At 37.4% G+C, this 25,996-nt stretch overlaps 2 protein-coding genes across 3 annotated transcripts; one reads left to right on the top strand and one right to left on the bottom strand.

Annotated features, from left to right (window-relative positions):
* The first annotated feature begins 110 nt into the window (after positions 1-110).
* LOC138888195 (uncharacterized) lies at positions 111-10,005 on the top strand. The gene is made up of 4 exons (XM_070170012.1): positions 111-343; positions 440-839; positions 1,140-1,670; positions 9,940-10,005. The coding sequence occupies exons 1-4, from the start codon at positions 111-113 to the stop codon at positions 10,003-10,005; spliced, it is 1,230 nt and encodes a 409-aa protein (XP_070026113.1).
* Positions 9,302-25,996, bottom strand: LOC104245681 (uncharacterized). 2 transcript variants are annotated; one of them, XR_715800.2, is made up of 21 exons: positions 25,626-25,996; positions 25,267-25,392; positions 24,955-25,122; positions 24,789-24,872; positions 24,579-24,629; positions 22,426-22,482; positions 22,155-22,237; positions 20,476-20,599; positions 20,338-20,397; positions 19,473-19,715; positions 18,286-18,369; positions 18,049-18,196; positions 16,281-16,408; positions 14,421-14,468; positions 14,158-14,288; positions 13,992-14,074; positions 12,957-13,060; positions 12,424-12,494; positions 10,334-10,632; positions 9,701-10,168; positions 9,302-9,614 (listed from the first exon to the last, which is right to left on the bottom strand). XR_715800.2 is itself a non-coding variant. In XM_009801331.2 (20 exons), the coding sequence occupies exons 1-20, from the start codon at positions 25,893-25,895 to the stop codon at positions 10,011-10,013; spliced, it is 2,520 nt and encodes an 839-aa protein (XP_009799633.1). In that variant the 5' UTR covers positions 25,896-25,996; the 3' UTR covers positions 9,302-10,010. The 2 variants fall into 2 exon arrangements, 1 of the variants encoding a protein (XP_009799633.1); XM_009801331.2 differs by having other exon boundaries at positions 9,302-10,168.

The following is a 25,996-nucleotide window of genomic DNA, read 5'->3' as shown; positions in this document are numbered from 1 at the left end:
TGTACATCCCTCAAAAGGCTGTAAAAGGACAAGCATTGGCAGACTTCTTGGCAGATCATCCGATACCTGATGACTGGGAGCTAACTAATTAACTACCTGATGAGGACGCAATGGTCGTTGAAGTTCAACCCCCATGGAAGATGTACTTTGATGGTGCTGCGCATCGTAGGGGAGCCGGGGCTGGCGTAGTATTTGTCACTCCTCAAGGTGAAGTCTTGCCCTACTCCTTCACCTTAACACAACTATGTTCTAACAATGTTGCTGAATATCAAACATTAATACTTGGGCTTGAAATGGCCGTTGATATGAAGCAATTGCAATTGCAAGTCTTTGGTGACTCCCAGTTAGTGGTGAATCAGCTTTTGGGTAGTTACGAGGTCAAGAAGCCTGAACTACGCCCATATCATGATTACGCAAAAAAGTTGATGGGGTGGCTCAGCGATGTGACTATTCAGTATGTACCAAGGAAAGAAAATAAGAAGGCTGATGCTTTAGCTGCTCTAGCTTCATCATTAACCCTGCCTGACCAAGTGCAAGTTACCGTCTGCCAGAAATGGGTAGTACCGCCGCCAAATGAGGTCGAATGTGAAGAAAACGAACTCAAGTATCTTGTTGCTGTTTCTGAAGTTGAGAAAGAAGAATGGCGACAACCCATCATCGACTACTTATGCTATGGGATACTTCCAGAAAATCTGAGGAGGAGGACTGAAATCCGTTGTCGTGCACTTTGCTTCCTTTACTATAAGGATACTTTATCTAGAAGGTCGTTTGAGGGAGTACTTTTGCGATGCCTAGGAGAAGAAGAAGCTCTCCAAGCTTTGCAAGAGGCACATTCTGGGGTATGTGGGTCACACCAGTCCGGACCAAAGCTCCACTTCCATATAAAAAGGATGGGATATTATTGGCCAACGATGGTAAAAGATTGCTTGGACTACGCTCGAAGATGCAAGGCTTGTCAATTCTATGCGAATTTTATTCATTAACCTCCTAAAGTGTTGCACCCAATTGTTGCATCCTAGCTATTTGACGTTTGGGGATTGGATGTTGTTGGACCACTACCAAAGTCCTCTGGTGGGCATCTATACATCTTGGCTGCAACTGACTACTTCTCAAAATGGGCTGAAGCTGTTGCTCTTAAGGAAGTAAAAAAGGAAAATGTTGCAAGTTTCATCCGAGTAAACATTATTTATCGCTTTGGCATACCTCGTTACATAATAATGGATAATGGAAATTCATTCAATAATAGGTTGATGAACAGGATTTGTGATCTTTTTGGCTTCAAGCAACGTAACTCTTCGATGTACAATGTTGTCGCCAATGGTCCAGCTGAGGCATTCAACAAGACTCTATGCAACTTGTTAAAGAAAGTTGTCTCTAAATCCAAACGAGATTGGAATGACCGTATGGAAGAAGCTCTATGGGCATATAGAACGACTCATCGCACGCCAACACAGGCGACTCCTTATTCACTCGTTTATGGAGTCGAAGCTGTCTTGCCACTGGAGCGTCAAATACCTTCGTTACGACTGGCTATTCAAGAAGGGATCACTGATGAAGAAAATGCTCGACTTCGATTAGTAGAGTTGGAAGCTATTGATGAAAAGAGATTGGAAGCTCAACAGAGTCTTGAATGTTATCAAGCTCGATTGTCTCGCGCCTTCAACAAAAAAGTTCGTCCGAGATCCTTTCAAGTAGGAGATCAAGTCCTTGCCATACGAAGACCCATAATTACTTCCCATAAACCTGTAGGGATGTTCACTTCAAAATGGGATGGGCCATATGTCGTACAAGAAGCTTATTCAAGTGGGGATTACAAGCTGGTTGATGCAGATGGTATGAGAATCGGCCCTATCAACGGCAAGTTTTTGAATAAGTATTATCCATGAAGTTGCAAGTCATGACGCTCCTCGACGTATGAGCCTAAACTGCAAGTCCCAACGCTCCTCGACGTATGAGCCTAAACTGCAAGTCATGATGCTCCTCAACGTACGAGCCTAAACTGCAAGTCATGATGCTCATCGATGTACGAGCCTAAATTGCAAGTCATGATGCTCCTCGACGTACGAGCCTAAACTGCAAGTCATAATGCTCCTCGACGTATGAGCCTAAACTGCAAGTCATAATGCTCTTCGACGTATGAGCCTAAACTGCATGTTGCTATACTCCTGGCTCGCAAGAGTATAAACTGTGTACGGCCAAAAAAAAATCCGCTAGGTTGAAAATCTCGAAAGAGGCGGCCTAGGCAAAAGTTAGGACGTAAAAAAAAGGAGTCTGCTAGGTTGAAAACTTCGAAAGAGATGACCTAGGCAAAAGTTAGGACATAAAAAATCACCTAGTCTGAACTACGGAATGACTTGATCCTCTTCACCGAGGTACGTAGCAGCTTAGAGTTTCATTCTAAGTTCAGTCGCACAAGTTCAAAAGATACATATTGCCCCAATTGTTGTCCGAGTGAAGTATGGAGGAATGCAAAATTAAGCTGAAATGTCATCCTCTTGTGGAAATTTGATCTCATTTGATTTAAAAGGGGCAACGCTCCATGATAAATTGATTTTTTCAAGTCTGTCGGTACTCAAGTTGAAGTCCCCAATTTGAAATCTTCAACTCCGTCGGTCTTCAAGTTGAAGTCTTCAAATTCGCTGATCTTCAAGTTGAAATATTTAGGCCCTCCAAGTCTCAAATTTGAAGTCTCCAAGTCCGTCGGTCTTCAAGTTGAAGTCTTCAAATTCGCCGGTCTTAAAGTTAAAATATTTAACCCCCCAAGTTGAAGTCTTCAAGTTTCATTCTTCAAATTCGCCGATCTTAAAGTTGAATTGTTTAAGCCCTCTGAATCTTCGAGTTAAAGTTTGCAAAGTCCGCCAAATCTTCAAAGTTTTCCAAGTGTTCAAGTCGATGTCGTCTTCAAGTTGAAGCTTTATAACTTTCCAATCTTAAGGTGGACATATAAGTCCCTTTGCACCTTAAGTTGGCCTCTTCGTAGGTTTGTCCTTAAAAGGAACTATAACTTTTCAATCTTAAGGTGGACACATAAATCCCTTTGCACCTTAAGTTGGCCTCTTCGTGGGTTTGTCCTTAAAAGGGACTATAACTTTCCAATCTTAAGGTGGACATATGAGTCCCTTTGCACCTTAAGTTGGCATCGTCGATAGTTTGGGCCACATTGAGAGTAATCTCTCCGGTTGTCGGGCCATTTTGAGAGTAATATCTCCAAGAATTGGGCCACATTGAGAGTAATCTCTCCGGTAGTCGGGCCATTTTGAGAGTAGTCTCTCCAAGAACTGGGCCATTATGAGAGTAATCTCTCCAAGAATTGGGCCACATTGAGAGTATTCTCTCCAGTAGTCGGGCCATTTTGAGAGTAATCTCTCCAAGAATCGGGCCATTTTGAGAGTAATCTCTCCAAGAATCGGGCCACATTGAGAGTAATCTCTCCAAGAATCAGACCATTTTGAGAGTAATCTCTCCAAGAATCAGGCCACATCGAGAGTAATCTCTCCAAGAATCGGGCCATTTTGAGAGTAATCTCTCCAAGAATCGGGCCATTTTGAGAGTAATCTCTCCAAGAATCGGGCCATTTTGAGAGTAATCTCTCCAAGAATCGGGCCATTTTGAGAGTAATCTCTCCAAGAATCGGGCCACATTGAGAGTAATCTCTCCAAGAATCGGGCAAGGATGAATACTCATCCCCTCACACCCCAAGATTATCTTCTTCATGCGTGAATCATCTTGTTAAACAAGAACATATCTTTCTCGCTTGACCTACAAAAAAAGGGGAACAGAAAAAAACAAAAAAAGCACAAGAAAAGAAGAAGAAATTACCTTCGCGCCAATGCTTCCGAGTAGTCAAACGTTGACACAAGGTAGCTTGCAAGCGGAGGATATTGATATTCACGGTTGGAGAGCATGCGTCTATATATACAAGTGCCGAGGATGGCTTGCAAAGGCATAATAACGATGTGGGAATCAGTAATATGATATGTCTCCTCGAAGGATTTGGTTACTGACGGCTGGTTAATCTTTGGTCAGTATCAATTCGGCCACTTTGAGTTGAAGTAGGATTTGGAAATTTGCAAAACACTTCGTGTACAATTAGTAATATGTGGATGACAATTGCTTATACAAATAGAATTGTTCCCATCAAGATGGCCACGTAAAGAATTTCTATGTTGAATAAAAAAAATAGAAAGTCTCTTTGTTGCAAAGAGCAAAAAGAGTTTCATTAATATCCAATGTAACTGATGGTTGGTCATTACATATATTCATACAATCCAAGTAACATGTTAATACTTTTCCTAATTCAAGGAAAGTGAGGATTCTATTTCGGGATAGATTTCAAGTAATATATATATATTATATATATATATTACGTGTACTTCAAGTCTAATCCTTGAATCTCGATCAGTCTACGCTATGATAAGCCTTGAAGTAGGGGGCATTTGTAGGCATATAAATTTTATTAAAATTAAATTCATAAAATAATCTGGACTATATTTTAAATTCAAGATATATTGGTCCAAATAAATATATGGGCTAATATAATTGAATTAATTATATAAGTCCAATATATATGGATTAAATAAATAAGTCTTAATTCATTGGGCTAGTCCATTTAATTGGGCTAGCCCATTGAGCCCACTTTATTAAGCCCAAGATGTCATCTTCCTAGAGGCCCAGTTTGGTGCAACATGTCAAATGATGTGGCGCGCCAAGTCAAGCGGAAGAGCCAATAGGACCATGTCACGTGTCAAAATGACAAGGCATGTCCAGTCACGCTAAAAGGCCAATGAAATCGCGCCACGTGTGCAAGTGACATGTTCTGGCCAATCAAATGCAGTCATGTCATACTTCAATTTGATTGGTCGGAAAGAGTTTGTTCTTATCACAACTCTTCCCTTCCACAACTATAAATAGGGGTCTTCATAACTCAGAAAGGACACCAGAAGTTATAACAAGAAGCAAGAAAGAGCTCGTAGATCAAACGCTGCAAATTCCTCCACAAGTTTCAAGCTTTAAGTTCAATTTCAAGAAATCAAGTTCAAGCTCAAGAACGAAGAACAAATCAAGTTCAAACTCAAGAACGAAGACCAAATCAAGTTCAAGTCCAAGCAATCAAGCTCAAGAACAAGATCATCGTTCGTGGCAACAAATATAGATTCAAAATCAAGCTCAAAGGCCCTTGAATTTATTTACTATTGAAAAGAAGAATAAGAGGATTCATAGAGATTGTAACACTCAAATATTCGAAATAAAATACTATAATTGTTGCAATATTTTTCGGTCTTGATTTTATTTTCTCGACGCAAATTTATTGTCTACAACATACAGAAAAAAATAGTACTACTTAACAGGAAAAAAAAGAAAGTAAAAAGGCAAAAATAAAAAGAGGAAAAAATAAACCTCACTCGCATGTTAGTTGAGAGTGAGAGTCTTGTTCACATTTTATGGAGTATGGCCAGATTCGAAATTTGTGAGGGATACACAAAACAATGGAGGTATGAGATTATTATATAGAGAAGGTGAAGATACGAAATTTAGTCATAAGGGAGTTGAAGAGCTTGTTTTTAAAAAAGAAAAAAGCAAATGGATATGAAGGTTTTTTTGTAACTCTTGAGACATATTGAGATGTAATAAATAAGATAATAATTTTGAATTATAAAAGAAATTGAATGAAAATGATTTAGGGACTCTTTGTGCCATATCCGTCAGCTTGTTTTTGAAAAAGAAAAAGGCAAATAGCTATGAAGTGTTTTTTGTAACTCTTGAGACATAATGAGATGTAATTAATAGGATAACTAATGTTGAATTATAAAAGAAATTGAATGAAAATGATTTAAAGACTCTTTGTGCCATATCCGTTCTAGTAAAATGATGATAATGTTCTTAAAGGTTTATAATATTAATTAAATATTAAAGAGAGTGATAAATGTTGAGTAATTGCAAAGATTAACATACCAAATTAAGTGTATCAATTTTAAAGAGTTAATTGAAAGGAATGAGGATTTTTTTTACCCAAAAAAATGAGAAAAAAGATAAATGACAATCCTAATCTTAGAGAGGTGCCACATCATATTTTCTATTCCCAACTTTATATATAAATATATATATAGATTCTGGATAGTAGTGAGTAAACAGGGGCGTACACAGAATTTTTTGTAAGCGGTGTCGCATTAAAAAAATAAACAAATAAACAAATTACTATAATGCTACACATTAAAATAATACAAATTCGAATCTGATTAAAAAATGAATTCAAGTATATTGGAGTACTACAACCCCACTCGACAAGTTTTCATTTTTTGAAATGTATTTAGAATATCCTTATTAGAAATAATACTAAAAACTACTTTTTCTATATATAACACTAAACAATCACTTAAAAACTTTCATTATTTGACTTTGCAAATTGATTTGGACCAGCTTCATCGTCCCCTAAGAAAATGATAGAAAGAAAATGTACCATGGAACATACTTAGAGGAAAAATATTGTTAATGGAACACAAATTTTTAAGCAGATAATGCATACAAAAGTTTACTCGGTTTAAAATAGAGGCTGCTGAAGTTCGAACCCATGATCTCTCCTATAAAAGAGGAACGCATGACCAAGAGAGCTAGCAAGATATATCTGTTAATCAACGTCATTTCATCTTATTTAACAGGATATTAATAATTTATATATTTTTACTGAATTTTTCCGGCGAAGCGATGTCATCGACACCGCTTACACCAAGGTGCATCTGCCCCTGTGAGTAAAAATGAGAGCATTAGGAAAAGAAAAAGTTAAGACCTCAATTAGTCAATACTAATTTGCTTTATTAACTCGTATTTGAGTTCAAAGAAGAGATTACTCGACAGAAAATCCAAAAATGATCAGTTTACCAATTGATCCATGTAAGTGGATGCGCAAAAACTAGAAGAATACTAAGATGAGACTGGTGTCTACCAAATTTTCCACAGTTAAGGAAAGGAGGAAAAAAGATATCCAACGATTAGGTTCGAGTTTTATGCCGATGCTATAGCTGCCAATAACAAAATTAAGGCTGTTCGAGTACTCTGTATGTAGATACCATAATAAATCACAAAACAAGTGAATAGCTGCCAGAATATACTGATTTGTTCTTTTGCCTGAACTTTCTCTTAGGCTTTCTAGACCTAACTTTGTTTGTCCAAAAAGTACTACTATTAAAAATACTTTTTTAATTTATGTGAACCTATTTTATTTGGTCAGTTCCAAAAAAGAATGACCAATTTCTAAATTTGAAAATAATTTGGCTTAAACTTTTAATTTTACCTTTAATGAGAAGCTTTTATAACCACACAAGTACTATGTGCCCCCTTTTGACTTGTTTAGGACCACAAATTCTAAAAGTCTTTCTTTTTTCTTAAACTCCATGTCCAATCAAACGTGTTCCCGTAAATTAGAGAGGAGGGAGTAGGAGGCCTTAAAAGCGGGGGAGAAGTAGAATTTACGTATGGAGGACAGTGAATAAAGGCAGCTATTTCTGGTCACTCGAACTGCGTAGGGGTGTACAACGAAAATCGACAAACCGCACCAATGGGATAACCCGAGTCAAACCGAGAAAAAAAACCCGACTATGGTTTGGTTTGATTTGGTTTGGTATTGGGAAAAAAAACCCGACCATAATTGGTTTGGTTTTAACTAAAGAAAGTCAAACCGAAACCAAACCAACCCGACATTACATATATAGATATTTTAGATATATTTATTGTGATATAATTTATAAATATATCTTAAAAGATTTCATAATTTTATCTTTTAAGGTATTATTTCAAGGTTGGACTTAGAACTTTTGAATGTTCCAATAAGTTTTATAGCCATTAACATTAGTAAATTAAATAGTGCTACAAAAACTCAAACCAAAATCAAATCAATGCTAATACTAACAAAAGACATTCAATTCAATACTACAAATGAGAATGTATTGAATATCTTTTTTTTGTTTTGCAATAATTTAGATAAAAATGCATAATTTATTTTTATTTTTCTTTAGCGTTTAGTCATGTAATTAATACTTCCTTATTAGTCTACTTATTTTAGCATGATTTAGTACTTTTAGATTATGTTAATTTTTATTATGGCTTTTTAATTAGCAATATTTATATTACATAATTTTATTGTCTTTATTGTTGAATATTTTAGGATAATGTCATGACATATCTCATATTTTGTATTATTTTCTTGGAAAATACTTTATATAGTTGTATCTTACTAGGACTAAAGAAATATTTTGAGCATAATTTATATATTTTGTTGTACGAAGATTTTACCGGAAAACCCCCCGAAAAAACCCGAATAACCCGAAAATCCGAGAAAACCCGAGAAAAATCGAGAGTGAAAAACCTGAGTTTTATTGGTTTGGTTTGGTCTTTAGATTTAATAACCCGACACAATTAGTTTGGTTTGATAATTGTAAAATCCGAACCAACCCGACCTATGTACACCCCTAAAACTGCGTGTAACTTACTTTTCATTTCCCTTGTTTTTGTGTCTCTTTGTTCCAATTCCTATGTTCTCACTTCTCTGCTGCAATTTCCTTGTTTTCGTGTTTTATTTTCTGGACGTCAGTTCTGAACTTGGATGGGTTGCAGCAACTGGTGAGAACAACCAGCAGATTGTTTGATGCAATGCATTTCTATCTTGCTGCCAGCAGGTTTATATACTGTTGGCTTAGGCATCTTCATGTCAAATTGAATTAATCTGTATAATCCTATTATGGGCGGCCGTATTAGCTTGTAGTAGTCGTAGTATATTATATGGAGCAGTTTAGATTCAATCCAATTTGCATTGAACTGCTCGGGTACCTTGTAATGGCATCCTTCAGTAATGTGCTTCAGTTATGTTCTGAACTTTTAAGAATTACACTTAGGGAGAAGAATAAGACAGAATTCTTCAATACTTCTCAATGCCTAATAGGGAATCAAACTTGGTCCATCTCTTCTGTACTCCAGTTAAGAACATCGTCTGCAATCCAAGTTGCAGTTCTTTTATTTATGTGATGTGATGGGAGAACCTTGAATACAAAATGTATGCTCCAAGTCTCATATCATGGAAACGCGATACATGCATGCACCTTCTGCCCTCATTTTTAAATTTGTTTTAGCTGGCACAACGGCACCCAAATAGTGATGCTCGTCATCGGGCATTTAGATTAATGAGTAATTACCTAGTTGAAGTAACGACGGCACTGCATGTGAGGACTTCACACTCTTAGTCTGCAGTCAAAATCGATTATTAAAGTTGGAAATAGGAAATAGCGACTAATTAATTAGGTAGACATTAATATCAATTAAGGAAGTAGAAAGTATAAAATATGTATCTTTTTGTGGACAACGGAGTTAATAAGTACACACATCTGCCAAGGCAACTAAGCAACTCTAGTACAAAAAATTGATAATATAATGTCACACAAAATCTAGCAGTTGACTTTACAAGCTCAAAACCAACAAGTACTGAACGAGGACCAATCAGAAGTTCCCACAACATTCGCATCACCCACAGAGCAACTTCAACAAAGTTCCTCGCATGCGACAATATGCATGTGCTAAAAGTTACTGCTTGCTTACTGGGCATATTCTTTGATGGAACCTTCTCCTCCCTTTAAAACACCAAAACATTGTGAGGATGGCGCAGCTGCAAACTTTTAGTACATTTCCACACGTGCAAAGATCTTAATGGTATTACCTAGTCAAATAGCATGAGATACATCTCGGGTAACTGGATATAAGCTCCGTCAAGGGATGAATGGATGTTGCTTTAGGACACAGGCGACACCTTATGATGAAAAAATATATATACTCGGCTATGCAAATATGTCCCGAGTCTACTATTCATTATTAAAACGTAACAGTAAGAACATATACCCATCAACCATTCTTTGTCCACGTTAAGCAAGTTTAACTGTTCCGTCATAGCAATTGCAGGTGGGGAGAGACTGGGTTTTAAGTGCCAGTCCCAAGGATAGTTCTCACTGCAGGAGGGAGTTCTGAAAAACCTACCTGGTGAATACATCTGTTACTTTAAGCTTAAGCTTCATGTTACCAGCTTGTACTAATAGTTCTTCTCTAGAAGGATCCACTTTTAGGACTAAAGCTTGCTTGTTAAGTGAAGGAACAAAGACTGAATCACCAACACTTGGAAGTTTCCTTCTTTCTGCAGCATAGGCAAAATAGATAATCACCAACAGTAGTGGATATTTGACCCATGTAAATAAAGGAAATATAATATAAGTGTGCAAACCATTGACATGAATACCAAAAAAAGATATAAAGGAGAAAAAAAGATGCAAAAAGCTTTAAAAAAGGAATATTATGTTACCTGATAAAGGTAACCTGGATGTACTGGCAGAGAACACCGCAGGAGTTGCCTCTGAAATTTTACTTTTTTCCACTTTAGCTTCACTCTTTGTAGCTGATGTTTGTCCATTACTTTCCAGTATTTTCTGGGATTGTTGACTTGAAACTGCACGATATTCTCGTGCTCTCTTCTGAATGGAAGATCGTGCAGCTGCTGCTGCCTCAGATATCTCTTGTACCTTTCTGTATCTTTGATTAATGCTGTGTTCTTTCACTGTCTTTCGGGCTATAAGCAACTTGTTATGGAGACCTTTAGTGAGTCTAAACCAAATCGGCAGAGAACAAATACATGTGAGAAAGTTAATATTCAATAATCAGTTTACTACAAGAAAAAAGACCAAAAGGCTGCCTAGGTAAATACAGAATCCCTGAAGAAATGAAATGTCAAATATTCTAAATCATCAAAAACTTCTAAAATTGTAAATGACCAGCAGAGATCCCAATCAAATAAAGCTACTCCCTTTGTTTCAATTTATATGACATTTTCCGTTTTAGTTTCAATTTCTAGCATAAAGAGAGTTTTAAAATCTGAACTTTGATATGCCTCTCCCATCAAACTAAACTTTCAACCATCGTTTAATATTTTTCTTCCACTATCACTGATGCAATGAGTCAAATTAACATCTTAAACACTGGTCTAATCAAATACAGTCGCATATAATAAGACGGTGAGAAAGTGCAATGAAGCAGCAGCTCCCTGTTAAAGAAATTTCTTATTAGAAAATGAGGTTCTCAAATTTCCTCTACATACATGTGAGTTAACTAGAAAGGGAACAAAGAGATTCACTTAGTGCAAGTAAAGGGTCAAGGTATGATCATCATCACACCCTTCCTTTCCCCTTTTTTTGCCTCAGCCAAAAGGAAATCTTAAAAAAGGAAAGGGGAAGGATGAAAAATGGAGGGGTTGATGGAATTTCCTCCCTTCTGGAAGTATTTACCCTCTTTTCGTTGTTTGACATCTCAGATAAAAAGTAGAGGAGATTGTTTTTCAAGTGGACAGAATTAGAGGGGATTCAATAATATTGATAGATGACAAACACCGTCATATTTACTTGCTAATTATATCATGCAAGTACACAACCTCTTTGTTTCTTTCTAATCCTAATGGTATGAAATAAGGATGCAATGGTATTAACTATTACCCATTCATTGAAGCATTGAAGGATATAAATCTATGATTAATGAAACAAAGGCAACCTAACCTTTGTGCTTATTACAAGAGCCACTGGCACACAAACTGGACAAACATTCCATGCTTTCCAACATAGGAAACAACTCATTTACTTTCCTTGGCTTTCTATGTTTCTCTTTCCTTTATTCTTTCTTCCTGATTACATTTCAAGATGATGAAACTAATTGAATGTAAAATGCAACAGAGCATTTCTGGTGATAGCATTGATTAGAACTGCTTTCACAAAATTTTCCAGCCACCATCAGCATATCTAACATAGACCATAAATCAAGCTCAACCTGAAACCTTTTCCATCAAACTTCCACCAAATCTACCACCGGTAAACATTTCACCAACTACTTCCCCCAGTACCGTAACTTGCATGATTTGCACTCTGCTTCTGCAGACCAAGCAAGACTTTTGTCGCTATTTCCCAGCTTTTGCAGGTGGGAGTTACCCTAATTACCATATTTCAATTACCTTCTACTACCCCATATCGTCCCTTTTTCTCTATATTCACACACACGTCTCTCACTCTAGCATCTTAGGTTCAGGTAGATGCCAACTAGTATTAGACTATCCAGTACCAAGGGACAAGGTAACTGATTGCCATAGAGTGCCATGATTTACTTTAATTTGTTTCTCCTTGACTAGGTTGGAACAGATCCTCCGCTAAACACCTACCAATGCAGAGAAGATTGAGATCCATAATGGAACCAAATCAATCTTGAAACAGTTTCAACGACCAAAACTACTGCACAAGGGAGGATAAATCTATTTTGGTGAATTCTGAGGCTATATGGGATTCAGCATTAAAGTGGAGATTGCTTTTTGGATGAAATTTCATGCCAATTCAGCTAAGGTAAGCAAAGGATCCTCACTTCAGAAGATGCTGTGATTCACGAACTTGCTCGTGAAAGTTCTGCTTAAACCTCTCCATGTCAAGTATAACCTGCAGTGCAATGTTAATAAACGTCTAAGAAAAGCACTTGCTAGTCAGTACAAATCGAAGTGCTAAAGAAAAACAGAATTCATGTATGTTCAGATGCACAAATATGATGTCATAAGGACTTACTTTCATTGTGTCTGAACTAAATACTTTTCTTGTGCATAATTCTAAAACTAGACAATATGATGAGAAGGTTCTTTTGATTTCCAGTACCAATTGAAATTAATAATGAAACTAAAATCAGCAGAAGCTAAACAAAGGTCAGCAAATTTCTTGGACAGATGTTTCTACAGAGTGGCAATAAATCTAGGATCTTTGAAAGCCATCTATATATGGAACAAAAATTAAAAGGATGTATGCACATTAGCAATATAAGGCAGACAACTAACATTCCATGCAAATCTTTAATCAATTACAAGTATCAAAATCCAGAATACAAAAGTTAATGGTATTATATGCAAGTACCTCATTGATTTCTGCACTAGCAGCTCCGTAAAGTTCACGAGCCTTGTGCACAATGATATCAGGTATCCTGAGCCTTTCGGCTATATTGATTGCATTTGACCGTCCTGCAGTTGGAGAAGTCTGAAAATAAGAAATTCTACCAAATAACTCAACGACAAGATCACTAAATGATAAGAAGACATCAAAAACTATCTACTGTAGATTGTTAAAAAATTCACGAATGGAGAGAATATCCTCCGAAATTTGTCAATTGATAATATAATATGCAATTACTTGATTTCTCTTGTAATTGTACCCCTGCCCCTTTCACCAGTCACATAAAAGGTAACTGGATATGTAGTGCATCAGCTAACCCAGTCCCGGTTCAAATGTCTATTAATTTGAATTCTGTACATGTGGAAAATGCATAAGAAGAAATTTTAAACACATATGTAAGAGTTCAAAATACTAGAAATAATTAAAAAATAATGGTGAAACAAGAAAGCTCTTGACTCTACAACTTCTAAGTAGGTCCAGTTTTTGGAGACGGGGTGAGTATTTACATATGTGATAGTGCAAAATATATTTGAACCCGAAAAAACGATTTATCAGTGAATATCTGCATATTTATTTGTACAGAATGGTGCAATCCCAAAATTCCATGGTGATTCAATAACATAAGAGTACAAATTGATTGATACAAAGTATACCATGGTTTTACTTGGTAATATTTCTATGATGAGATGAAAACGATTTATCTGAGGAATATCTATTGATGATTGAAAGTTTATAGGTTTTCAATAACTGGCTTAAGTATAAGAGTAGAGAGTATAATAAAAGGAACTGCATTTCAAGAATATTTTGTGACATTGAGATTGTGACACTGCAAAATTTGATCGGAGACCAAAGAGGTATCATCTTTTTCTTTTTAAGCCCAAGTAAGAAGTATTTCTTCTCTTCTTTTCGCCAGAAGAAGTAACATGACATCCTATTATCAGTCATCAGGTAAGAAACTCCAAGCTAATCAAGAAACTACCACATGGATACAAGGACAACCTGGTATTCCCCAAAGAATCCTATAAGTTGGTTTCAACTTCATTTCGTCAAACTCCATACATGCATTTTCAAAGGCATGATTGCTGTCAAGTACATTGTAGCACCAAGATGTTAGAGGAAGTGAGTCTTTTGTCACAAATAAAAGTTCCATCTTAGCATTGAGCACCTGTATTTAAGGGTTTTAAGTTCTCCATGATGTGTTGTAGCTATAGTCAACAAACTCCCAGCTTCTGCAAAAGATTCCAGTAGTGACATCCCAAGTGCAGCTCCTTCTAGAGGATTTGTCCCAGCCCCTACCTGCAAGATACAGTATGGTCTTTATGAAGGAAAATGTCCATTCTTTCCATGCATAATTTCACTTGTTCATAGCAACAATATGGTTGTGCCTCTGGAAGAACAATGAATAACTGCTGAAGTCCCAGTACATACTTCATCTAATAGCACAAGTGACATGTCTGTTGAGTGAGACCGGATTTTCTGCATTTGACAAGAAATTGTATAAAATTTCTGCATTTGGATCTAAAAGGAACACTTTAAATTCATAAACATTAACTGTAGCTGGACAATAATTGCCAATATCATTAGAGACACATTCAAGAGTTCAACTAGTTGATGAGTGCACTAAATTGGATTTGTCTTTGATCAAGAATGGTAACAGTAAATTTAAGCTTATGTTACATTTTGCCTTAAAGGTTCGACCTTAAAATTAGTTTGAATATTGACCTCGTGAAAAAGAAGACCTTAGGAAAAGGAAGTCAACAGAGCATTTGAAAAGGAAGAAAAAGCATTCCTGAACCTTTTTGCAAAATCATCCAGAATCATGGACAATAAATAATCTAATATTGGACAAAGATCTAGCACCTCATAAAACCATTAAAGTGCTAATGAGCCAAATTCTGCTAAATCAATCCATCAAGGTAGCTGATAGCCTGGTAAACAGGCCTCCTGTGCAAGATGCTAAAGAATTCCTAGGAAGCAGAAACAGCCTATTATAACATTAAGCATCTTATAACCATATCTACTGATTCAGTAAGCATACAGAGTAGCAATACAGAATGCTAGGCCATCTGCATGGTTACAACTTGGATAGCACATGCCAGTCAAGCTAAGCATTATCATCTCATCAACAGATAATCTGTTTTTTCTGTCAGCTCCATGCAGGGATGTTCACTATTTCGCCAAAGTTATAATCTAATGTTTTCACCTTCTGTCCCAGTTCATTCAACCTAGTTAGCTTTTGACAGACTAACATGCCCCTAAGTTATCAAACACCTTCCAATATTTTGATCTGATACTGACCAAAAAAAAAAAGGGCAGCCCGGTGCACAAGGCATCCCGCGTTCACGCAGGGTCCAGAGAAAGGTCGCATCCCAAGGGGTATGATGTAGACAGTCTACCCTAATGTAAACATTATTGGCTGCTTCCACAGCTCGAACCCGTGACCTATAGGTTACACGGAGACAACTTTATCATTGCTCCAAGGCTCCCTTTCTGATACTGACAGTTTTATCATTTATAACTTTTCAAAGTGTTCTTTTTCTTAAAAAAAAGAAGAAAAAAAAAGTCCTTGAATCACTATACTGGAAATGATGACAAGTGTAATCAACTTGAACCTCAAAATATAGAATTATGTAAGTGAAATTCAGAAAAGAGGGAGTACAACTATATCAGTTTTAACTTTGGACCCTCCTCTTTGGCTCTTCCTATTCATTTCTTGTAATATCCCTTCTTTCCAATAGGTGGTCTAATACACCTTCCTTGATTAAGCTCATACCATTTCAAATATGAATCTACCTTCCACGGTACTATCTTGACTACACACTGGATAAGCCTCCTTATTTATCCACAATCGGTCGACTGTCTGTAATTAACAATCACCTGAGAGTTCGTACAAACAAAAGGAATCCTTCCTCTCTCCCCCTTTATGACAAGAACTTCCATGCAAAAAAGTTAGCAGGTTTAGGTAATGTAACATGTGTACGTAAGATGATGCTGCTCACTTTCGTCGCATTATTACTATGCGTGTGCTTTACTCCGGAAGAGCTGCAATATAAACCAGATCTATAGTTCCTACACTACAAAAGCAGAGCATCTACCAGGATGGTGGTCGATATTTAAGTTAAACAAGGGCCTTTATACATGTACAATCTAGATAATTTCTTGATTATATATAGCTTCAAATGTTCATCCTCAAGGTAAAGGGTAAGAAGCGACGAATCTACTTGGCCACATCATGTCAGGCTAGTAAAGGAAATGCCAAAAATTCCAGAAGGAACTTCATTAACTTACACTAATTTGTTTCAGATGCCCCGAGAAGGTAGACAGTGATTGGGTTAAGGACTGTTCATCACCAATATCAGCAAATACAAAATCAAACCAAGGGATCTTCACAGGTTCTGATGCTAACACATAAAGACCTGCAAATCTAGTGCGACTTTAAAAGTTATGCACATCAATATAAAAATACATAAATACACATACTTTAGTGCAACACCTAGACTTCGTGTTCTCAGACAGCGCCTCTTGCATAAATGACAAACAGAAATCCTAAGGATGACAACAGAAATCCTAAGGATGACAAAGAAGAAATAATGGTAATAACAAAGTTGAAACAACATAGGAAAAGGTATATAGATAATATTATGAGAAAATAGCCTATTCTCTTCTCACATTCTCTTTGTTCTAAATACAATGATGCTCTAGGTGATTCAACCTGAGAGCAAACTTTCTTACAAAAGAAAAAAAAAAGGAAAAAGTTTCTGAGTATCTTTTCACGAGTCAACAATCAACTAATCCCAACCCAATAGTATTCAAGTTCAGATGCTTTCAAGCTAAAAGACCAATAAATCACCTCCTTCAAGAGTTACTTTTGAGATGAGGCTTAAGCATTAGTGCTTGAGGTTCCCGAAAGTAATCTCCCATAAGTTCTATGACCAGCTATAACAAGCTATTCAAATAGAAATATCTTCTTTCAGATGATTATTATGCATATCAGAAGTTATAATATCAACAACAATTTGTGCACCAGCTCTTCTTCTATCACCGTAATCTAAGTTTGATTACATAATTCTGCTAAGCAATCGCCTTCTTTATTTCCCTTTCTCATTATACCTCTAAAATGTACTGAGAAAGCTTGATGCAGTTAGTGATTTTATTGTTGTCAAAGATGATTTTCATATGGAAATTAGGCAGTGCCAATAAAGTGTGATATGAAGAGTCGCTGCGAAGACAGCAGCAATGAAGTTAGGCGCAATGCATTTTAGGTGCACAATGGTGTGGCCTAACGGTCAATGAAGCTGGAACGAAGATCATGGGAACCAGGGTTTGAATCCCAAAAAGGGCAGAAAAAGTTAGGTGATTTCTTCCCATCTGTCTAAGCCTTTTTATGAGCAGAGTTATCCAGACCGAAAACCTGTATTGGTGAGAGGATGCATATAACTCGTGGAATAGTCGAGGTGCGCTAGTATAAGTAGCATGTGATTTCAGGAGGAACAAGAAACATGGCCAAGAGAAGCTGCCAATAATCATTTGGCAGAACTGCAAACTCAATATTAGGATAATATCAAGGCAGAGAAATGAAGTTGGACAGGATGTCAGGCATGTATACAATTTTTGTACCCCAATTTACGTTGGCTATACTGATGGTCCTGCTAAAGAGTGAGCAAAATGAAATTAATGAATGAAGGATTACTGCAAAACTTAAGATGTTTCAGAGTCGGACAAGGTTGGTCTTGAATGACTGTTTCCCCCACTAAAAGAGATCATATGGGCTGTTAACTAGTCTGAGGGGGTAAAAATTACCGGCATTGAGTAATAAAAAATGAAAGTTATAACTTGGAATACTAGCTGTAACTTACCTTGGGAAAGTAACTAAAACTACCTCTCTTTTCTGTTTTTGACAGGTGATCATTACCTCTTTGTATAGGATACTGGTAATTATGACTTCTGATGTTTCATTATATATTGTCTAGTAAATATATTGAGGTATAAGGAATGTTTGCGTTTTGTGAGTTGTTGACTTGATGAACAAAGTAAAATATATAGTATTTGTGCTGACCAGATTTTGCCATCAAAGCAGCCAAACCCACAGTCTTCAAGCAAATGGTTTTACCCCCAGTATTCGGACCAGTTATAACCAGAACTCGAGTGTTCTGAGCAACATATATGTCAACAGGAACAGGGGGTTCCTCTTTCATCTTAGCAACCTGAAGTTAACAGGTAAAGTACCTCATTCATCTACAATGGAAATTTTGCATTCACCGTCAAATTCAGTGATCATGTTAAAAAACATTACTTTTGCTTCCAAGGACTGCAAATTCATATTGGTTTCTTCTCTCAAAATAATGTTTTCTCCCTGCTGCTTCCTCCTCCTAATTTCCTATACACAAAACACCAAACTGAACTCTTAGTGAACTCAAAGTAATTCAACTAAGCACAAATCAACCCTAAGTTATCACAACGATTAAAATTACTTAAAACTGTTACGAGAATACAGCAAACGGAGCTGACATATGATAGAATATGAGAAGAAAGGCTATTCAAAACATTGAAAAGCATCTAACTGTTATGATGCATTGCCATGGCTCTCTAGATTGACAATTCTAGTAAGGCCTGTATAAATTTATTCGCAGATGTTAACAGCAGCAGTAACTGTTTCATCCAAAATAGAGCTGTATAGAGTCTCTAACAACTTATGTCCCAACAAAACTTTCTCAAAGTTCTCTCTCAAACCTAATAACGATTTGAAAATTGAAAGGAATAAAAAGAAAAAGAGGAATACAAAAAAAATCCCACTGAAATCCACTTTCCACTTCTAAGACCTCCACCAGACTCTCAACCTCAGACTTTATCAACTTCACAAGTTGCGTTATTTAGTCAAGGAAGGTCTACTCCAAGGTGGCCATATAAGATAATAATTAATAGAGATGGAAGTGGAACAGGCTTACCAAAAGCCATATCCCACCCTTAAAGAATCCACAATCACACCCGAATCATACATAGTAGTAATTCAACTGCCATGCATATGAGCTGGCCAGGTAAATGAAACCCACAACATCTTTTGCAAAGGTTTCAAAAGGAAAAAGAGAAAAGACAAAGAGCACCATCTTACTAAAGCTTAACCACTCACACAAGTTGCTAATGCTTAAATCCAAAAGGAGGTCCAGCGGCACAAAAGCAATGATGATAAATTCATGAATTTTGTAATAGCAAATCTTTATATACTTCATGAAACTCGGCTATAATCTCGACACTCTTTTAGCTTCCAACTCAAATAGAAGGAGTTCATGTAGGAAACCTATGGCTATTCTTGTTCTCTAATAAAATAAAGACCACCATAAAGAGAGATTGCCTGATGCACCTGATTATGTTGCAATCTGTCCATATTCCAAAGACAGGCTATAAGAGGGAGCCTTTTGAAATGCTTGGAGAATCAAACACTTTTCCATGTTCCATATGCATGTGATATGGAGAGTGACTTACAGCATTAGCGTTCTTGACATCTTTCATGGCCTTCTGTAGAGCCTGCTGATGTTTTTGAACTAATAAAGGATGATAAGCTTTCGGCAGATACATTGTCCATTTCCTCCGTGTAGGATGCAGTGCCACTGAGGTTCTTGCCACCAATGAAGCATCAGTACCTGAAAAGCTATCCTTATCTTGTTGCAAAAATAAGTCTGGACAAGCGCCTCCAAATGCAAGACTATATCGTGCTCTTGCGTTGATCTGTGGATATGAGAATGACAATGGAACATAAACAGCATCAGTAACAACATAAAATAAACACTCAATATATACGACATCAAATAAATCCGACTAAGTGGGCGAACAATGTTCTACTCGACATAATAGATCAAAGAGCATTAAATTGACAGGCATCAGACGGCAATGTCAAACATCTTCGAATTTGTTAAGGATGCGAGGACCAATAAATATTTCTAGGAACTTTAGATTATTCAAGTGTTACCAGTCATATTATGACATTTTATAAAAAAATGGAGACAGTAACAATTGGCATAGTATATCTGCTTAAAAAATTAGTACTCAATCAGAAAGGTATAACAGGATCATTGTTGGACGCCCCAACTCCAGCCAACCAGATCTCATTCTCACTTAACACAAAAGCTTATGCTGAAGTTGTTAATAGTATAGGATCCAGAGCCTTATAAAACCATTTCAAAATCTATCTCCAACCAATCTGAAGTTCGTTTTGGGTAGCATATATAGTATCAAATAAACATATAGATCCAGTCTTATAAATAAAATACAGATATCAGAAGAAAACATAATTAAAAACGAAATAAGTAGAGGTACAAGAAAGTTTATAATTTAAAGTAATAGAACCTACCACATCAAGCCTAACCATAACGCTGAAAATGCTTTCTATGTTATCAATTTCTTCTTGCATCTGCGTAGAAATAAGAAACCACTGGTTAATATCCATATAAGACAACACAAGGGGGGAGAAGCATAAGTTAAGCAAAACCTTTTGTGTTATCTTCAGGAGCACATCAGCTTCAGCCTTTGCCACAGATGCCTTGGCTTGCTGGAGTGCATCATTCATTGGAACTGCTGAGAGAGGTTCTACAACACTTCCAGTACCTGAAGCACTGAAATTGACTATCACCGCTCAGAGAATATGGATTATACTATACAGGTGAGGCATTTATGACATGAATAATGTCAAACTTATCCATGGATCTAGCAGCAGTTCTTTTTTTTCCCACAAAACATGTAAAATATTAGATGGCCCAAGAAATCACTATCTGAATATGATAAGTACGACTTTTGGGCTTAACTGAGGGTAATAATAGCTTGTTTATTTTAAATGAGTGAATAAATGAATTTACATAGGTGCAATAATGTATAACCAACTTGCTAAGAGAATCAGGGGGAGACGAAAGGGCTGCTGGAAATGGAAAACTCTATTGAACTGCCTCATGAATCTTTTTGTAAAAGGAAATGCTGCACTTTCCAGAGGAGGCTCTTTTGGAGTCTACAGCACCCAAGTATCAACCTTCTTGGAGCAAACAAGAGCATTGCAAGCTATTCTTGCATATTCTTACAGCATACAATTTGAGAAAAAAGAAGTCTCAACACACTAGTTGGTGCTTGACGAGTACCAAGCAGGGGAAGATGCAGTAGTTTGAAATTGCATCAAGACAGTGGAAAATGATGCTTAATTCAAGGGGAATTCACTTGGATATGCCAGGCAATGTGAATAACCCTTTCTGAAGCAGGGCAAGAAACATTAGCAAAAAGAGAGATGAGGCTTGGAAAGTAATCCTGCAACAATTTTGGATGCAATCACAGCATTTTCTTAGTGCTTTTCGTTTTTTTGTTAACATCAAAGAAAACGTGTTACAGTTCATAGAAACTCTTGTATAGAAAGTCAGGACAAACTTTTTTTTTTTTTTTGCAACTTTTGGATGTAGTGACTGCATTTTATAGTAATCCCACAACAATTTGGAGTGGAAGAAATAGACCTTGAAAGATTAGAGCATCTCATCCCCTATTGAAAACATCATGCTATTTTTTATGCACTTTCTGGAGTACCTAAACCAATCGAATTTGAAACTCTTTTTAACAGGATCAAATTTTATATAGCTGATTGAATGCAATTCCAAGAGTTTCCTGATAGCTCGTCTACAGCTTGTAAAAGGGATTTATCCAGCTTTTGTGCAACGAATCTTACAAGCTATCAAACAGTAGTTCGGAGAATTAGAACTGTTTTTGAATTGGTCATTAGATAATGCCATATCAGAGGGTTTTGAGAAGCTTGTGTTTCTCGTCCTTTCTATAAGCACCTGTTTTATTTTTCAATATATCGAGCACAGTATAATGCAACAGTAGAATTACAATGCCATAAAACCGTGGAATTCCTGCAGGAAGGAAATGAAACAAATGGATAATTCAAACTCAATTTCAGCAACAGGAGCTTCTGACAAGTTCCTCATGAAATGTGGAATTTAGTCAAAGCAGTAATTCTTTGCTTATGTCATTTCCTAATATATGATGTCACCAACTTCTGCTTAGCATGTTCTACCAATATCGAGCTTTCGACATAGGGACAGAAAAGACAAGAAAATGTACAAACATTATACATAGTTATTTACATAAGCCCCAATAAGGGAGGATTGAGGAAACTTTAAGATATTAACACACCTGGACAACAATAGCCCTTCAAAGGTCATTCGCTGATTAAATCCTGATCTAATGCACCATCTGCCATCAATTTCACTCACTTCCTGAGTAAACATATCAGGTTCACAAGGTGCTATGACAAATCCAGAAAGGTACACCCTCATCCAACTGTTAAGGTCACACTCTCAGGTAGAGAAACTCTTTTATTTCATCACCACATTCAAAGCTTAAGTTTCTAAATAATATGTGGAAAGCCAGTGGAACTGAATGAATAGGACAAAGGCCGGATTACCATAGAAGACACTTCTTCCACTCCGTTCCTGATTATGCTCTCCATCAACTGGTATAACTGAAGATGCAAGAGAATGCAATAGGTTAGTGTCCAAGCAGAGAATTTAGGGGCAGGAAACATCAAGAACAGACAAATCTCACACCCAGTCAGCAATGTGGGTATTCCCCTAACAGAAGTACAACAAAGAGGCAAATGGTTCCTGACAACAATAACCCAATGGAATCCCACAAGTGGGGTCTGGGGAGGGTAGTGTGTACGCAGACCTTACCCCTACTCTGGAGGAATAGAGAGGTTGTTTCCGATAGATCCTCGACTCAAGAAGATAAGAAGAGACAGTGGCGCAGTAATATCAGAGGAAGCAAGAAAGAAAGAAAGATAACATCAACAGCGTAATAACCAGAAAATAGAGAGAAAAGCAATAACAATAAGCAGTAATAATGGCACAGTACTACAGGCACAATGGAGTAATATGGATACAACAAGAGCCACTAGCATCCTAAGACACTACACTCTTGGACTAGCCTCCTACGACTTACCCTGCAGCCCTAAAGAAGTAATGTGGACACAACTGAAGCCACTAGCAGCCTAAGACAGAACCCATGCTAGCCTCCTACTTCCTAACCTACAACCTTAGTGCTCGCCCTTCACAACTTCCTATCAAGTGTCATGTCCTCGGAAATCTGAAGCCGGACCAGGTCCTGCCAGATCACCTCTCCCAATATTTCTTTGGCCGCCCTCTACCTTTTCTCACACCCGTCAAGCCAGCCGTTCACATCTCCTAACCGTGGCATTCATGCTTCTCCTCCGCACGTGCCCAAACCATCTAAGCCTAGCTTCCTGCATCTTGTCTTCTCTGGGAGGCTACGCTCACCTTCACCCGGATATCTTCATTCCTAATATTATCCAGCCTAGTGTGCCCGCATATCCATCTCAACATCCTCATTTCTGCAACTTTCATCTTCTGGATATGAGAATTCTTGACCGGCTAACACTCAACACCATACATCATGGTCGGTCTAACCACCGCTCTATAAAACTTACCTTTAAGTTTCGGGGGCACCTTCCTGTCGCACAAGACACCAGACACTAGCCTCCATTTCATTCACCCCACCCCTATACGGTGCGTAACATCCTCATCAATCTCCTCATCCTCCTGGATAACCGACCCCAGGTACTTGAAGCTCCCTTTCTTGGGAATGACTTGAGAGTCAAGCCTTACGCACATGTCCACTTCTCCCGAAACGCCGCTAAACTTGCACTCCACGTATTCTGTCTTAGTGCTGCTCAACTTGAAACCTTTAGACTCAAGGGTCTATCTCCAGACCTCCAACCTCTCGTTAACACCGCCTCGCGTCTCATTGATCAGAACAATATCATCGGCGAATAACGTACACCATGGCACCTCCCCTTGGATATGGTGTGTCAGTGCGTCCATTGCCAGGGCAAATAAGCAAATGGTTCCTGACATGTGTAAGAATTGATGCTTTTATTGAAGATAATAATTCCTGCAATCCCTCTATCGCTTTCTAGATGTTCTCGTCCCAAAGGACATCCAAACTTTATTACTATGCCTACTCCATACCCAGAGACAAGAGATCAAACTTGCATCAGCCGCACTGCATGGTAGGGAGTATTAATTTTCTCCATATAGAGATGAATTTGGTAACAATTACAAACCGGGATGGGATTTTAGATATGAAAAGGTATATGCCTTGGTAACAACCTAGAGGCTGTCGTAGAATGGATTTATCACCTCCACTATCCCTATCTTCTGTCTAATGTTAAGGCTGTCAGTTCAGATATGCAACCACAAGATTTACTGACTTTCCTTTGTAACAGTTAAAGAATTAACGACATAACAACGTACAATGTTAGCCCACCATCTTAAGAGTATGCATGCCACATGATAATATAGTAATATACTAGTCTTTGATTTTAACAATTTACTCCAACTAAAGAGATTATGCTTATGGCTGGACACATAAACTGATGACAGATAAACTAAAGTAATATGCACTGGCTCACAAAAACCAAATTTTGAATCAAAAATATTCCTAAAGCAAATATTTTCAAGCAGGAAGAAGTTTCAGAAAAGTAATAACCACCAATTTTGCTGAAGTAGAGTCTATAGAAGAGGGAAGAATGATCTCTACCTTTCTTTCGAGAAGGCGAACTTGATCACGAGATTGTTTCAAGGAAGAGCTCTAAAACCACAAAGTAATTCAAATAAGACTAGTAATAGTCAAATATAACCACAGTAAATAACAGAGTCACTGCACTGCATGATAGAAGATGCAGAACACGCTAAAAAAGATAGTTAAACAGCAGAAATATCAATGCAGTTCATTAAAATGAGGACAGACCGCAGAATCCTTGACGGAACCATCTTCATCAACTAATTGTTGTATGAACCTCACTAGTGATCTGCTTATGGTTAGTTCCATAATCTGCAGTAAATATAGAAAATAATTGGAGACAAACGTGCCATATGTGATTGCAGACAAGTTCATTGTTACCATATTGTATTACCATTTCTGTGAGAGGCATAAAGCGCTGATACCATTCTGCGTCTTGCTTGATTGCAGCTTTGACATTTGACTGCAACATTTCCACAAACTGCAGTAGCGCTACAACGTTCATTGCTTCAGTCCCACTGACAGGAAAACCTCTGCGTGCAACTTGTACGGCAGTTTTGACCTTCAACAACAGTAGAGAAACAGACAACATGATTCTGCAGCATTCGCAATTTAAGCAGGAACTTCAACTACAAGGAGTTTCCCCAGATTAAGTTTTAAATAAAACCAGTACACCACAGGTCAATAAGCTAAATTGAGAACCAACCAGCTCGATATCAATGCCGTTAAAGTCCATCATGGCACCGTACTTATTCATCTCTACAGCAGCATTGGTTTCCTCTAAGAGTCTGAGGCTATCTTCAAATGTTTGATTCAAGTACCCTAGTTGTTCCTGCACCACTATTCCTTTGAGAATAATATTATTACTATGTATTTACATATAAATATATACACAAACACATACATATTCGTACACATATACGATGCACATATGTATATATAGACACACACTCACATACATACATACAATCAAACTACATATACATGTGTGTGTGTGTGCAGGAATGAGCTACAACGAGAAGCAATTAGTCAATTCATCATGCAAGCACTACACGGGAAGTTAACCTTGAGAGCTATTTTGCCTAAGGAAGTGCCGGCGAAGGAAGCGACGGAATCGCATAATTTGTCCCATTCGAGGACTCTGAGACTGTCGACAAGTATGGATGGTCGATTAGAGGCCGGTGCAGAGCTCGAGTCCAGTGGTTTATTCAAGAAGGCATGGACTTTAAATCGAATGGACTGCCTGAAAACACTGTGAATTTTTGGGACGGCAAATGCTACGGTGGCGAATGAGGCTGATGAATTGGGAAGCAGTGAAATTGAAAGGAGCATCATGCATTTGAAAATGGATTGTTCGGAAAGAGATGATTTGCATAGGAAGTGACAGAAGCACCAGTGGCGGGGAGAGATTGCCTGAAACGAGATAGACTTCAGTA

This window comes from Nicotiana sylvestris, chromosome 3, assembly GCF_000393655.2.
Source record: "Nicotiana sylvestris chromosome 3, ASM39365v2, whole genome shotgun sequence".
Classification (NCBI taxonomy): Eukaryota; Viridiplantae; Streptophyta; class Magnoliopsida; order Solanales; family Solanaceae; genus Nicotiana; species Nicotiana sylvestris.
Note: the sequence above shows the minus strand (reverse complement) of the source record. Positions and strands in the feature narration are given on the sequence as shown.

Excerpts from the sequence above, each read along its gene's own strand:
- LOC104245681 (XM_009801331.2), bottom strand. The coding sequence starts at position 25,895 with ATGATGCTCCTTTCAATTTCACTGCTTCCCAATTCATCAGCCTCATTC. Across the intron at positions 24,630-24,788 it reads GTTCCGTCAAGGATTCTGCG|AGCTCTTCCTTGAAACAATC; the intron begins GTCTGTCCTCAT and ends TTGTGGTTTTAG. Across the intron at positions 12,495-12,956 it reads CTAGTGCAGAAATCAATGAG|GTTATACTTGACATGGAGAG; the intron begins GTACTTGCATAT and ends ATTGCACTGCAG.
- LOC138888195 (XM_070170012.1), top strand. The coding sequence starts at position 111 with ATGGTCGTTGAAGTTCAACCCCCATGGAAGATGTACTTTGATGGTGCT. Across the intron at positions 344-439 it reads CAAGTCTTTGGTGACTCCCA|CGATGTGACTATTCAGTATG; the intron begins GTTAGTGGTGAA and ends GGGGTGGCTCAG. Across the intron at positions 840-1,139 it reads TGCAAGAGGCACATTCTGGG|GAAGTAAAAAAGGAAAATGT; the intron begins GTATGTGGGTCA and ends GTTGCTCTTAAG.